General features: G+C 45.7%; 1 protein-coding gene and 1 pseudogene across 7 annotated transcripts in view; one reads left to right on the forward strand and one right to left on the reverse strand.

The window, feature by feature from the left end:
- SLC66A2 (solute carrier family 66 member 2) overlaps positions 1 to 14163 on the reverse strand; it is a 53116-nt gene that overhangs the window by 5828 nt on the left and 33125 nt on the right. For 5 of the 7 annotated variants that reach the window (XM_045458065.1, XM_045458061.1, XM_045458062.1 and 2 more), the window contains one exon: positions 4278 to 4494. The exons of 1 other annotated variant lie outside the window; for it this stretch is intronic. In XM_045458065.1, coding sequence (XP_045314021.1) covers positions 4278 to 4494 — 217 coding nt within the window. Of the gene's footprint in view, positions 1 to 2725; positions 3462 to 4277; positions 4495 to 14163 lie in introns of those variants that run through there. One more of the 7 variants, XM_045458066.1, reaches the window with a different exon arrangement.
- On the forward strand, positions 10979 to 11889 carry LOC123587941 (annotated as a pseudogene).

Below are 14163 nucleotides of genomic sequence, written 5' to 3' on the forward strand. Positions count from 1 at the left end.
CCAGCCGCCTAGGTCAAATATTAACCAAGTTGTTCCCGCCCCGTCTGGTGCAGGAGAAAACCAACACCCTGAGCAATCTGCTTATCAGGAAGGAACGCCCCTGTGCAGACAGCAAGGACTCTGATGTACAAGCTCACGTTGTCACCCCAAGACTCCCAGGACCTTCAGTGAGCTGTGAATTCCCATCACTTGCAGCAGCTATGGGACGGAGGAGCGAGCCACAGAGGTCGGGCTATCACTCTTCAGTATGTCTGGGGTGTCTGGAGTGCCACCCAAGGGAGACCCCGACTCCTCCTCCTACACGGAGCCCAGGGTTTCCACCACGCAGGAAGCCCAGCTGGTGGCCTCCCAGGCCCCAGGCCATGTCCTTCCTGCTCAGGCTGGTAGCCTGGGAGCTGGAGTCCTGGTCAGGCCACCAGCTCCTCCCACACCTGCCCATCCCTACCCCCTCCCACTATTTTAATCCCAGCTCCCATTACCTCATTCTTGGCTCCTGCATTTTTTCCTCTCAGACTACTCCTAAAATACCTCTCACCTCATCCTTGCCCTGCCCCGCAGTCCAGAAAGCCTCCCCCACAGCACACAGGTCAGGCAGGCCAAGCCCTGTGGCCTCCCCAGCCCTCCCCTCACGAGCCCAGGCCCAGACCTTGCCCTCCTCCCACCCATCAAACTCCACCCAAAACACATCCCAAAAGAGTAGGTTTTTGTGACCTTAGGTCAGACAATGGTTTCTTGGGCATGACAACTAAAGCATAAGCAACACACACACACACACACACACACACATACACACACACACACACACACAAATACGCTAGACTTCATTCAATTTAAAAATCTTTTGGGGCGCCTGGGTGGCGCAGTCGGTTAAGCGTCCGACTTCAGCCAGGTCACGATCTCGCGGTCCGTGAGTTCGAGCCCCGCGTCAGGCTCTGGGCGGATGGCTCAGAGCCTGGAGCCTGTTTCCGATTCTGTGTCTCCCTCTCTCTCTGCCCCTCCCCCGTTCATGCTCTGTCTCTCTCTGTCCCAAAAATAAATAAACGTTGAAAAAAAAAAATAAATAAAAAAAAAAAATCTTTTGTGCTGAAAAGGAAAATATCAGGAAAGTGGAGACAATCCACAGGATGGGAGAAAAAACTTGCAAATCATATACCTGACAGAGTTCCAGTATCCAGTGTAGCTAAAGAAATCTACAACTCAGTAATAAAAAGACAAACAACCAAATTTAAAAATAGACAAAAGGTCTGAACAGACATCTCTCCATAGACATATAAATGGTCAAGAAGCACATGAAAGGATGTTCAACATCATTAGTCATTAGGGAAATGCAAATCAAAACCACAACAAGATCCCACGTGACACCCACCAGGATAGTGGGGATGTGGGGGAGAGCGCAAGCAGGGGAGGGGCAGAGAGAGAGGGACAGAAGATCCAAAGCAGGCTCTGCATTGACAGGCTGACAGCAGCGAGCCCGACGTGGGACTCAAATTCACGAACTGTGAGATCATGACCTGAGCCAAAGTCAGACACTCGACCAAGTGAGCCACCCAAGTGCCCCAAAACTTTTAGATTTTATAAAGCCCAACATGTATTTTTTATGTTGTTTCCTGTGCCTTTGGTGTCACATCCAAGAAATCACTGCCAAATCCAATGTCATGATGCTTTTCTCCTGTTTCCTTCTAAGAATTCCATTGCTTTAGGTCTTACATTCAGGTCTTTGATCAATTTTGAGTTAATTTTTGTATACGGTGCCAGGTAAGAGTCTAATGTCATTCTTTTGCATGTGGATATCCCATTTCTCAGAACCATTTGTTGAAAAGACTGTCCTTTCTCCACTGAATGATCTTGGCACCCTTTCCGAAAATCACTTAACCACATATGTAAATGTCATTTCGGGACTCTCTAGACCCCTGGTCTATTTGTCTTTATGCCAATAACACACTGTCTTGATTATTGTACTTTTTAGTTATTTTTGAAATCTGAAAGTATGAGTCTTCTAGTTTTGTTCGAGATTGTTTTGACTATTTGGGGGTCCCTTAATATTCCATATGAATTTTAGGCCTGGTTTTTCTATTTCTGCACAAAAAAAAAAAAAAATCACTGGGATTTCGATAGGGATTCCATTAAATCTGAGATTGCTTTGGGCAGTACTGACATTACAACAATATTGAGTCTTCCAGTCCATGAACATGGGATGTCTTTCCATTTACTTACGTCTCAAATTTCTTTCAGCAGACTGTTTTGTAGTTTTCATTGTACATGTCTTTAATCTCCTTGGTTAAGTTCATTTTTTTTCAGAAAAAAAATTTTTTTAGGTTTGCTCATTTTTGAAAGACAGAGAGAGGGGCACCTCGGTGGCGCAGTCGGTTAAGCGTCCGACTTCAGCCAGGTCACGATCTCGCCGTCCGTGAGTTCGAGCCCCGCGTCGGGCTCTGGGCTGATGGCTCAGAGCCTGGAGCCTGTTTCCAATTCTGTGTCTCCCTCTCTCTCTGCCCCTCCCCCGTTCATGCTCTGTCTCTCTCTGTTCCAAAAATAAACGTTGAAAAAAAAAAAAAATTTAAAAAAAAAAAAAAAAGAAAGAGAGAGACGGAGCACAAGCAGGGGTGGGACGGAGAGAGGTGGGGGGACACAGAATCCGAAGCAGGCTCCAGGCTCTGAGCCGTCAGCACAGAGCCCGACGTGGGGCTCGAGCTCACGCACCGTGAGATCATGACCTGAGCCCAAGTCGTACACTCAACCGACTGAGCCACCCAGGCGCTCCTCCTTGGTTAAGTTAATTTCTAAGTATTTTACACTCTTAATATTACCATAACTAGAATTGTTTTTGTAATTTCCCGAGCGTCCTGCAAGCTGCTCTTGGTGGCACTGGGGGAATTAAGCTGTTGTGTCACTTCCCACATGAAGAAGCTTGAATCTCCTGCCTCTGGCGAGGTCTGTGGACTCAGCTTCCTCTCCGTGGATCACGGCCTCCAACCTTGGGCGCTGGCAGCCTCCACTCTGGCCTGCCTCTGACCCATGGAGAGTTCTTTCCCATCACAGAAGTTGAACTTGGAAAAGTGAGACAATGTTGGATTCGACTGCCCGGGTATCCCCTACATGCCGGATACAGGAAGTTGCCTACAGGATCCAACCAGTAAACGGCGACCGTGCAGGTGTAGCAAGCACACAGATACAAGCAGGTGGGCTTGGAAGCAGCAGGTGTGGGACCAACATGAGCCCACTTGGAGCACGCTGTGGCCACAAATCAGGTGGTCAGCCTCCGTGAGTCCGCAGGTGCCAAGGGTCCCCAGAGGAGGGGACGCCACGCCCCAGCCACCGGACAGGCCTCCCGCCGCACATTCGTATCTGAAAGTGCACGCTAGTCTTCTTCTGTCATGCTTCAGTGGGATAGACATCCATCCGGGGAGAAATGGGTAGGGAAGGGCCTGTAAGCCACATCACGGGAGAGGGAGCCAATGCACCCGAGGAGGGTGAGAAGAGGCCCCCAGGGAGGTAGGGTCACGATGCTGCCTTCACACACACACGACCACCCTGGGAGGGGCTGAGGGTCTGCACGGATCTAGGCAAGAAGGCATGAGAGGTTCAGGTACTACTACAGGCCTCGAAGAGAGCCCTGCACAGCTGTAAGTGCTGCATGGGGAGGGAGCTCCCCATCGCAGGAAGCAAGCAAGTGCCAGAGGAACAACCAGTAGGAATGGCAGCCAATCCGGGGGGCCCCTGGGATTCCAACGGACACCCCGTTCCAACGGCACGGGTGACTCTCATCAGGCCAGGCCAGGGGAGGGCCCTACCCAACGCCTTCAAGACTTGCGCCCCACCGGCCTCCCGTTACTCGGAGGACATCTGAAGTCACGGATGGCATCGGCACACCTGCTCCGCCGTGACAAGAGCGAATCCCATGACACAGGGCCCCCACCGCTGAGTGCACCTCTGTGCTCCGCAGCCAGAGCGCTGTCCCCTCGCCCCCCCTTCTGCACTCGGCACGTCCCTCCCACCGTCATGCTTCAGGGCCAGCCCGAGTGGCGCTCAGGTCCCGCACCGCACACCTGCCTCGCGAGAGGGCCGCGGCCTCCCCCAACCCGTCCCACACTCACGTCTCTGCTCACACACCCAGACATCAAGGGCCAACGTGTCCAAACCTCAACTGCTCTTTACCCGGCGGTTTCACAAGCGTGACCGAAGACACGGCAGCCGTGCTCGTGCACATTCCGTTCTTACCAACTTGGAGGCACCGGCACCCACCACTGGGTCCAGCGAGAGCCGCAGGGGCCGCCTACCTCATTCCCTCGGTGGACTGGTGGCGATAGTTGCGGTAGAGCTGTGGGACACCCAGCATGGCCTCGGTCAGCACGGCCAGGAAGCCCAGGGTCTCCACAAACAGGGCCGAGTCGATGGACAGGTACGTGATGTAGCCCGCCACGCCCGTGAAGGCCACGACGCACTGCACGTAGTCCCCGAAGCTGCTCCAGTGCCAGAAGTGGCGAGGGTCAAAGTCTAGGGCGAGAGGCGAGACAAACGTGAGCCAGGCGTACGGGTCAGGGCACCGTGAGGAGAGGACGTGAGCGGAGCGGGGAGGTCAAAGTCAACGGACGTGAGATGGACGTGGGCTGTGGGGCTCCGTGTGCTCTTGGCAGGGCCCTTGTGCGGGAGCTTTGATATCAGTCACCGTAAAGACGTGAAAATCCTTCAATCCTGTGATAGTGTAGTGCAGGGGTTGTACGGGAGCCTCTGAGGTCTCTTCCCTGGGTCAGAATCCTCCCCCCTTCCTCCACAAGTGGATTAGTTCACCAGGTGTCTCGGTGTCTTCAGGTGTGAAAGGAAGAAGGTCACCTACCTCCTATGGTTATTCTAACGGTTACATGAGTTAATCTTGCAAACCCAATAAAGTGCCCAGCCCATAATAAGGGCCAATAAAAGTATGTACTTATCATCACTACACAGTTGATAGAATGTTATCGTTCGCCTGACAGATAGATGTGTCCTGCAGAAACCAAATCCATAAGCACTCACAAATCAGCAAACTGCGTGAAGTTCTTGGGCTCTGGCAGATAAACACAGGAGGTCCCGGGGACAGAAGCGGCGTCAGGGCAGGTCAGGGAAATGGGGATAAATAGAAAGAGAGCTTGAGGGTGCAGGATGCACCCGATCCTGGCCCAGCCCTTAGAATGGCAGGATCTGGAGCCAGGGCGCCTTGCCAGGAAAATGACCCAGCAAGGGCTGCAGGCATGGGCGCCAGTACGGGGCGGCGGGTCCGGCCCTCCAGGGCCCGGGAAGTGCCGGCAGGGAAACATTCAACCTGCACACATGTGCCTGTCCCCCCCCCCCCCCCCTTCAGGCTCCATTCCCTCACTCTGCGTGAGAACACTGCCCAGAGTCTGAGCTAGAAAGGGGGAGCGCGGGCAGGAGGCGGGGCATGGTTTGCAGGTGTGACGTCACACCAGAGTGGGGGTCACCTCCGAGAGCAGGGCAGGGTACGAGCCAGGCTTGCTTCAGGAACAAACCCCAGCTGTGACACGGGGGTGGCCTGAGCGTGCAGGGGAGCTGGGGGCAAACACTGAGGTGCTCCCTACAGAGAATATGAAGTCACGAGAGGATGTGACAAGGGGGCGGATCTCAGACCCGGATGAAGTTCCCGACTTTGTGCCCAAGGAGTGGAAAAACAGGGTCAGAACCGAGAACCTGGGCCAGGACAGGGCTGGACTACGAACAGACGAGCTGAGGACACCAGGTGGGGTCCAGGGGGCTTTAGGAAACAGGGTCTGAGGTCGATCGGTCACAAGTCTTTCTGTTTTAGGTTCTCAAGGAGCAGGTCAACTGGCAAATGACTAACAGAATGCCTTTATTACAAAATTTCTGAGAAAAGACTGAGACGGGACCCTTACCTTAGCAGACACAAAAATTATCTCAAAAAGACCTAAACATGAGAGAGAGAACGGTAAGACTCTCAGCAGAGAACACAGAGGGAGAGCATCAGGACAGTGGATCTGTCAACAGCTCCTTAGATATGAGAACAAAAACCCAGCAACAGAAGAGAAAATAGACCAATTTGACTGTATCAAAATTACAAACTTCTGTGTTTCTAGGAAAAAAAAACTCTTTGAAATTATTGGGCTTGGCAACGATTTTTGGATAGGACACCAACAATGCAAAGCAAAAATAAACAAGCAGAACTGCATCAAACTGAAAGGCTTCTGCAGAACAAAAGAAACAACCAGCAAAATGAAAAGGAGACCAACAGAATGGGAGAAAATGTTCGCAGACTGTCATGTTATAAGGGGTTTATACCCAAAATATATGCAAAACTCATACAACTCAGTAGCCGAAACAAAAAACAAAAACAAAACAAAACAACCCAATTAAAAAATAGAGGACTAGAACATGTATTTTTCCAAAGAAGACATACAAATGGCCAACAGACACATGAAAAGATGCTCCACATCACACATCAGGGAAATGCAAATCAAAACCACAATGAGATACGATCTCACACCTGTCAGAATGGCTAGAATAAAAAAAAAAAAAAAAAAAGGGATCAGCGTTGGTGAGGATGTGGAGAAAAGGCAACGCTAACTGGGGCAGCCACTGTGCAGAACAACATGGAGGTTCCTCAAAATATTAAAAATAGAAACACCGCATGACCCAGCAATTCCCCTTTGGGCATTTATCCAAAGGACATGAAATCACTATCTTGAAGAGACATCTGCGCCCCACGTTCACAGCAGCGCTATTTACAATAGCCAAAACATGGAAACAACCGAAGCGTCCACACCAAGAGGTGAATGGAGAAAGACGACTGGTGTATATATATACATAATAGACTATTATTTAGCCATAAAAAAGGGAAATCTTGCTTTTGTGACAATATAGATAGACCTTGAGAACCTTGAGCATAATGCTAAGTAAAATCAGTCAGAGAAAGACAAACACTGTGTATTCTCACTCATATGTAGAATCCAAAAAAGCCAAACTTGTAGAAACAGAGCAGAATGGCGGTTGCCAGCACTGGGGGTGGGGGAGGTGGGGAGATGTTGGTCAAAGGGCACAGACTTCCAGCTGTAAGATGAATAAGTTCTGGCATCTAATGTACAGAATGGTAACTATAATCAACAATATTGCATTACACACTTGAACGTGGCTGAGGCACCTGGCTGGCTCAGTCGGTGGAGTGTGTGACTCTTGATTTCGGGGTCATGAGTTTAAGCCCCATGTTGGGTGTAGAGTTTACTTCAAAAAGAGAAAAGGAAAAAAAGAAAGGTGTTAAGAGAGTAGATCCTGGGGTGCCCGGGTGGCTCAGTCAGCTGACCACCTGATTGCAGCTCAGGTCATGATCTCACGATTCGTGAGTTCGAGCCCCACAGGCTCGCTGCTATCAGCACAGAGCCTGCTTCGGATCCTCTGTCCTCCTCTCTCTCTGCCCCTCCCCTACTCATGCTTTCCCTCTCCCTCAAAAATAAATAAACATTTAAAAAAAAAGATCTTAAATGTTACCTCCACCAAAAAAATAAATAAATAAATCATGTGAAGGGATGGAAGCATTAATGAACCTTACTGTGGTACTTATATCACAAATATAAGTGTATTAAGTCATCACATTGTACATCTTAAATAGGTTATATGTCAATAATACCTCAATAAAGCTGAAAAAATGAAAATTTTTAAATAGTTCTGTTTCAAATAACACAATCAACAGAGTAAGAAGGCAACCCATGCAATGGGAGAAAATATTTGTGAATCAGATATCCAATAAGGAACTTATATCCAGAATACATAAAGAATGCTTACAACTCAAAAAAAAATTTTTTTAAGGGGCAACGTAGTTGAACAGACATCTCTCCAAAGGACATCTATAGATGCCCAATAAGCACATGAAAAGATACTCAATGTTATTAATCATTAGGGAAATGAAAATCAAAACCAAAATGAGATACAACTTCACAACCATTAGGACAGCTGCTTTTAAAAACAAAACAAAACAACGCAGGGCACCTGGGCAGCTCAGTCACTTGAGCATCCGACTCTTGATTTCGGCCAGGTCGTGCTCTCCCAGTTTGTGAGATCGAGCCCCATGTCGGGCTCTGCACTGAGCCTGGAGTCTGCTTGGGATTCTCTCTCTCTCTGCCCCTCCCCGGCTCGTGCTCGTGTACTCTCTCTCTCTCAAAATACAAAATACAAAAAAACAAAATACAAAATACAAAAAAACAGAAACAATTGTTGGCAAGGACGGGGAGAAACTGGAACGCTGTGCACTGTTGGCGGGTATGTGAAATGGTGCAGCCGCTGAGGAAAACAGTATAGAGGGTCCTCACAAAATTCAACACAGAATCACATGACCCAGCAATTCCACTTCTGGGGAGACACCCAAAAGAACTGAAAGCAGGGGCTCAAACAGATATTCGTACAACCATGTTCACAGCAGCATTATTGGCAATAGCTGAAACACAGAAGCAATTCAGGGTCCGCCAACAGGTAAATGCATAAGCGAAATGTGGTCTGTACATACAGTGGAGAATTATTCAGCCTTAAAATGGAAGAAAATTCTGCAACGTGCTAAAACATGGATGAACTGAGAGCATGATACTGGGTGAAATAAGACAGGTACAAGAAAGAAGCGAAAGCAGACCCCTAATGCTGCCCAGGACAGCGATTCTAACAAAGCAAAGGTGGCAAAGGAACAGCCAATCGGTCACCACTGCTTCCCAAAGGAAGGGTGAGGCATCCTTCCACTCTGGCAAAGTCCAGTGTCGAGAGGAGGAAGAAAAACCCACATCAGATGGGTAGTCACACATATAAGCAGCTAGGAGCGGTTAAGGGAATACAAAGCCAGGAAAATGCAAACTGAGCTGCCTCTCTTTTTCCAGTCGAGATGGAACAACAGAGACCAGACCTACTGTCTAAATAGCCACAAACTGGGCAAAATAGATGTCTGCAAAACACTGGACACGAGGCAGTAAAGGACAGGGATCTCTAGGAGATGCAATACAGGTGAAGTGAGCCCCAAACTGTCCCAGGTTCGGCCTGGAGTTTCCAGGGTGCAGAAAATGAAGTGAGAACCAGGCCAAGCCCCCAGAAACCCACAGTGGGGAAGACAGAGCTGGGTCTAGGACATGAGGTGGCTGGAGTTTGCAGGACAAAGCAAGCACCGATCACAAGACCGGGCAAAGAACCGCTGAAAAAGGTAAGCATTCACAGGGTGCAGCATTCCCAAAGGGCCAGGAGCAGTGTCTTCCTTTCAGTCAGAATGGGAAACCTCGAAATTCACAGGGCTTTAGGTAGAACATTGCTTCAGCAGTGGGGAGTAACTAGCCCAGGCTGAGCAATGCTCCCACCTAACTCATCTTTTTTTTTTTTTTTTTTTTTTAAATTACAACCACACTGTACTTTTTATGCTTGCTCTTTTTTTTTTTTTTTTCAACGTTTATTTATTTTTGGGACGGAGAGAGACAGAGCATGAACGGGGGAGGGGCAGAGAGAGAGGGAGACACAGAATCGGAAACAGGCTCCAGGCTCTGAGCCATCAGCCCAGAGCCCGACGCGGGGCTCGAACTCACAGACCGCGAGATCGTGACCTGGCTGAAGTCGGACGCTTAACCGACTGCGCCACCCAGGCGCCCCTCCCACCTAACTCATCTTAAAAGCAAGATCTAAACAGATCACACTGTTTACAAGTTCCTTAACCATATCCCCAGAACAAAGCTCACAAATATTTATAGAAACTTAAAAATATTCAGCAGATAGCAAGATAAAACTCACAATGTCTGACATCCACTCAAAAATAACCAAGCATGTAAAGAAACAGGAAAATGTGATCTATAATGAAGAGACAAATAGACCAACTGGAAAAAAAAAAAAACAAAAAAAAAAATTGGAACCAACATGAATGTCAGAACTGACAAGGGCATCAAAACAGTTATTATAACTATATTCCATTTGTTCAAAAGTTAGGTTGGGATACAGAAAATTATATACATATTTTTAGACTCTACACCCTCCCCAAAAAACCATCTAGGGATAAAAATCACAACATCTGAGATGAAAAATGAATATATGGATGGGGTTAATATCAGATTAGATGAAGAAGAAAAGATGAGGAAACTTGAAGACATAGGAAGAGAAATTGCAAAATATAAAAGAGAATTTTTTAAAAAATAAAAAAATAAAAATTAAAAAAATAAAAATAAATAAATAAATAAATAAATTTTAAAAATAAAAATAAATTTAAAAAAAAAGAGAAAAGAATTTTTTAAATCAACCAAGCATTAGTAAGCTGTGGAACAACTTCAAAGCACATAATATTTGTGTGATTAGAGTCCCTGAATTTCAGGGTTGGGGGAAGGCAGAAAAAAATTGCTGGAGGAAAAAAAGGGCCAAAATCTTCCCAAATTTTATGGAAACGTTAAGTCATAAATCTAAGAAGTGCAACGGATCCCAAGCACAAGAAACATGAAGAAAACCACACCAGGGCACAACATAATCAAACTTCTCACCAAAACCAGTAACAAGAAGAAAATTATAAAGGCAGCAAGAAAAAAGGATATATTACATACAGAGGAACAAAGAAGAATAATGTCAAGTTGCTCATCAGTAGAAGACAAGACAGCAAGGGAGCAACGTCTTGAACAGACTGAAAAAAAAAATGTGTCAGCTTGGGATTTTATACCTAATGAAACTATTGTTCGACATGAAGGCAGATAATGAAGATTTTTTTCACATTTAACAGCTAAAAAGGCCGGTGGCTTCGGGTCCCTCCACTACCGTGAAGAGTCCTTGTGGCTCCTTGTTGACCTAACATAGTGAATGCAGTTAGCCCAGGAGGCTAGCCCAACCCGCTACAAGGGTCATTCCCGCCTACTAGGGTTGCCGGGACCTCTTGCCCTCCTTCACCAGATTTTCAGCTACTGATGTTACAAACAATAAAATAATGGAGCATAGAGTTGAGGAAAAGACTTAAACCAGATTTTTCTTCAATCGGTTAAAAATAATGGATCCTGAATCACAGGGACCACAGATTATCAAAGTGACACCTCTTCAACAAATGTTTGCCTCTCGTGTTGGAGCTATCCTGACATCACTAATGGTAACTCCTCTGGATGTTGTGAAGTTTCAAGTCCAAGCCCAATGCAACCCATTCTCCAAAGGAAAATGTTTTTTGTAGAGTAATGGACTTATGGATCATTTATGTGTTTGTGAAGCGGAAGGCAACAAAGCATGGTATAAGAAGCCAGGACGTTCCCATTGGATGCCTTTTTGAAAACCATTCGAAATGAGGGCATTAAATCCCTGTGGAGTGGCTTTCCCCCTACTTTAGTGATGGCAGTTCCTGCCACAGTCATTTAGTTTACCTGCTATGATCAATTAACTAATTTTCTGAAATCAAAATTAGGAGAAAATAAAAGTCATATACCAACTGTTGCTGGAATTGTTGCCAGATCACTGTACTGGTATAATTATGAAGTCTTAAAGAAGCTGCTGTGTGTGAAATCTGGTTTATATGAACCAACATTTATGATCCACTTTACTTCTGGGGTAGTCTTGGTTATACTTCCGGGGCATCGTCTGGTTTTTCTGCAGCTATCGCAGCTTTGCCCGTGGCAAAAACACAAAAGCAGACACAACTTTGGATATGTGAATGTCATAAAATTTCTATGCCTCTGCATATGTCAACGTGAACTATCATGAAGAACACTGTTGCTAAGAATGGGTTTGCAGGATTATTTACAGGACTCATTCCCCGTTTAATTCAAACTCTTCCTGCTTGGGCCATTATGATCAACACCTATGAATCTGGGAAGGCTTTTCCCAGAAGCAAAATGCTCTAAGACAGCAATACTAGTGATGCTGTTTCAACCTGAAATAACAACCAAAGCCAAATAATAAGTCGGAGACTCTAAGGCAAGAACTCTTTCACCATTATCTTGAAATGATTTTATTATTTTCTATTTTATAATTTAAATAAGTAGCAATTTCTACTTTGCCTCTAAATCATAATCCTAATTTAAAAATAAATTTTGTTACTCTAATTTTTGAGATATTGAAAACGGTATTCCAGAAATCACAACCATTAAATGTTCTTGTAAAGAAAAGAAAAATTATTCCTTAGCGCTGAAAGCAATAATCTGAGAGTTTTATAATTGAGAATGTTTCGGATATATCATGATACTTTGAATTGTGTGCTGAATGATGTAGAGAGTCTGGAAGAAAAATGCCCAAGTCTTTTATGCACACTTAAATCATATACATAGATATTTAAGTATTTCAGCAAAGTATATAATAGATAGCAGGCTTTAAATAACATTATTCGCATTTACCAAATAATACCTATTAGATACCTTCTTTAATTCAAATGCATTAGTTTTTTTTTAACTTCCTGTTGCTATTTTAAGGCTTCACCTGAGTTAGGATTTCTTCACTCAAAGGTATGGTTATTTTATATCTTTATGAACCAAAATTAACTGTTTATATGATATAGATATTTTTGATAATTAAAGACTCTGTATAATGTTAAACGAAGTCCTTTGGACAGAAGGAACGCGACACTACATGGAAATACAGATCTAACATCTTCAGTTTTTTTTTTTTTTTAATTTTTTTTTTTTTTATGTTTATTTATTTTTGAGACAGAGAGAGACAGAGCATGAACGGGGGAGGGGCAGAGAGAGAGGGAGACGCAGAATCAGAAGCAGGCTCCAGGCTCCGAGCCATCAGCCCAGAGCCCGACGCGGGGCTCAAACCCACAGACCGCGAGATCGTGACCTGAGCTGAAGTCGGACGCTCAACCGACTGAGCCACCCAGGCGCCCCTAACATCTTCAGTTTAGATATGGTAACTAAATGGATTGGGGCACCTGGGTGGCTCAGTGAGTTAAGCATCTGACTTCAGCTCAGGTCATGATCTCGCAGTTCATGAGTTCGAGCCCATGCTGGGTTCTGTGCTAACAGTTCAGAGCCTGGAGCCTGCTTCAGATTCTGTGTGTGTGTCTCTCTCTCTCTCTCCCCCTCCCCTGCTCATATTCTGTCTCTCTCTCTCTCAAAAATAAATAAACATTAAAAAAAAGATTTTTTTTAAGACATGGTAACTAAATGGGTAAATGTATTTGATTTTTCTTCTTATAACTTAAATCTCTTTGATACACAATTGACTATCAAACAAATATAAGAAACAGTAGAGTTTTAGCATATATAAAGCTAGATAGGCCAAACAATCACAGGGACAGGAGGGGTCAGTGACGCCCTGCAGGTGAGGTTCTCAGCAGCACGTGCAGGTGGCAGGACGTCACTTGAGGCAGACAAAGGTAAGGGTGACCATAAACCCACAGCAAACGCCCATCAACACGCGAATAAAGAAAGAAAACTTAAAATTAGGAAAGAGAGGGGCACCTGAGTGGCTCAGTCAGTTAAGTGTCTGACTCTTGATTTTGGCTCAGGTCATGATGTCACGGTTCGTGAGATCAAGCACCACACTGGGCTCTGAACTGACACCGTGAAGCCTGCTTAGGATTTTCTCTCTCCCAATCTCTCTGCCTCTCTCCCACTCGCGCTTGATCACTCTCTAAATAAATAAATAAATAAATGTTTTAAAAAATGAGGGAGCACCTGGGTGGTTCAGTCAGTCGAGCATCTGACTCTTGATTTTGGCTTAGGTCATGATCTCAGGGTCATGGGATCAAGCCCCATCAGGCTCCACACTGAGCAGAGAGCCTGCTTAAGACTCTCTCTCTCCCTCCACCCCTCGCCCCCACTTGCATGGTCTCTCAAATAATAGATAGATAGGTAGATAGTAGATGGATAGATAAATGTGTTAGAAGGAGAACTCAAAAAGAAATTAGGAAAGAGAAATTAGAACATATTTTGAACCGACTGAAACAAAAAAGCTACACCCAAGTTGAATGCAGTGCTGGGAAAGACTCGTGGCCGCACGCATGGCCCTCGATGCCCACACTGGAGGGCAAGCATGCTGGGGGGTGAGCAGAGAACAAAGTAAACCCAGAAGAAACAGATAAAGGGAAATAAGAAGGATAACAGAAACCAATATACAGAAAACAGAAAAATAGAGAAAATCAATGAAACCAAAGCTGGTGCTTGGAAAAGATCAATAAAATGGATCAACCTGCAGCCAGAATGATCAGGAAAAACAGAAAAGGTGTGAATGCGCTCCCAATGAAAAAGG

This window comes from Leopardus geoffroyi, chromosome D3, assembly GCF_018350155.1.
Source record: "Leopardus geoffroyi isolate Oge1 chromosome D3, O.geoffroyi_Oge1_pat1.0, whole genome shotgun sequence".
Lineage (NCBI taxonomy): Eukaryota > Metazoa > Chordata > Mammalia > Carnivora > Felidae > Leopardus > Leopardus geoffroyi.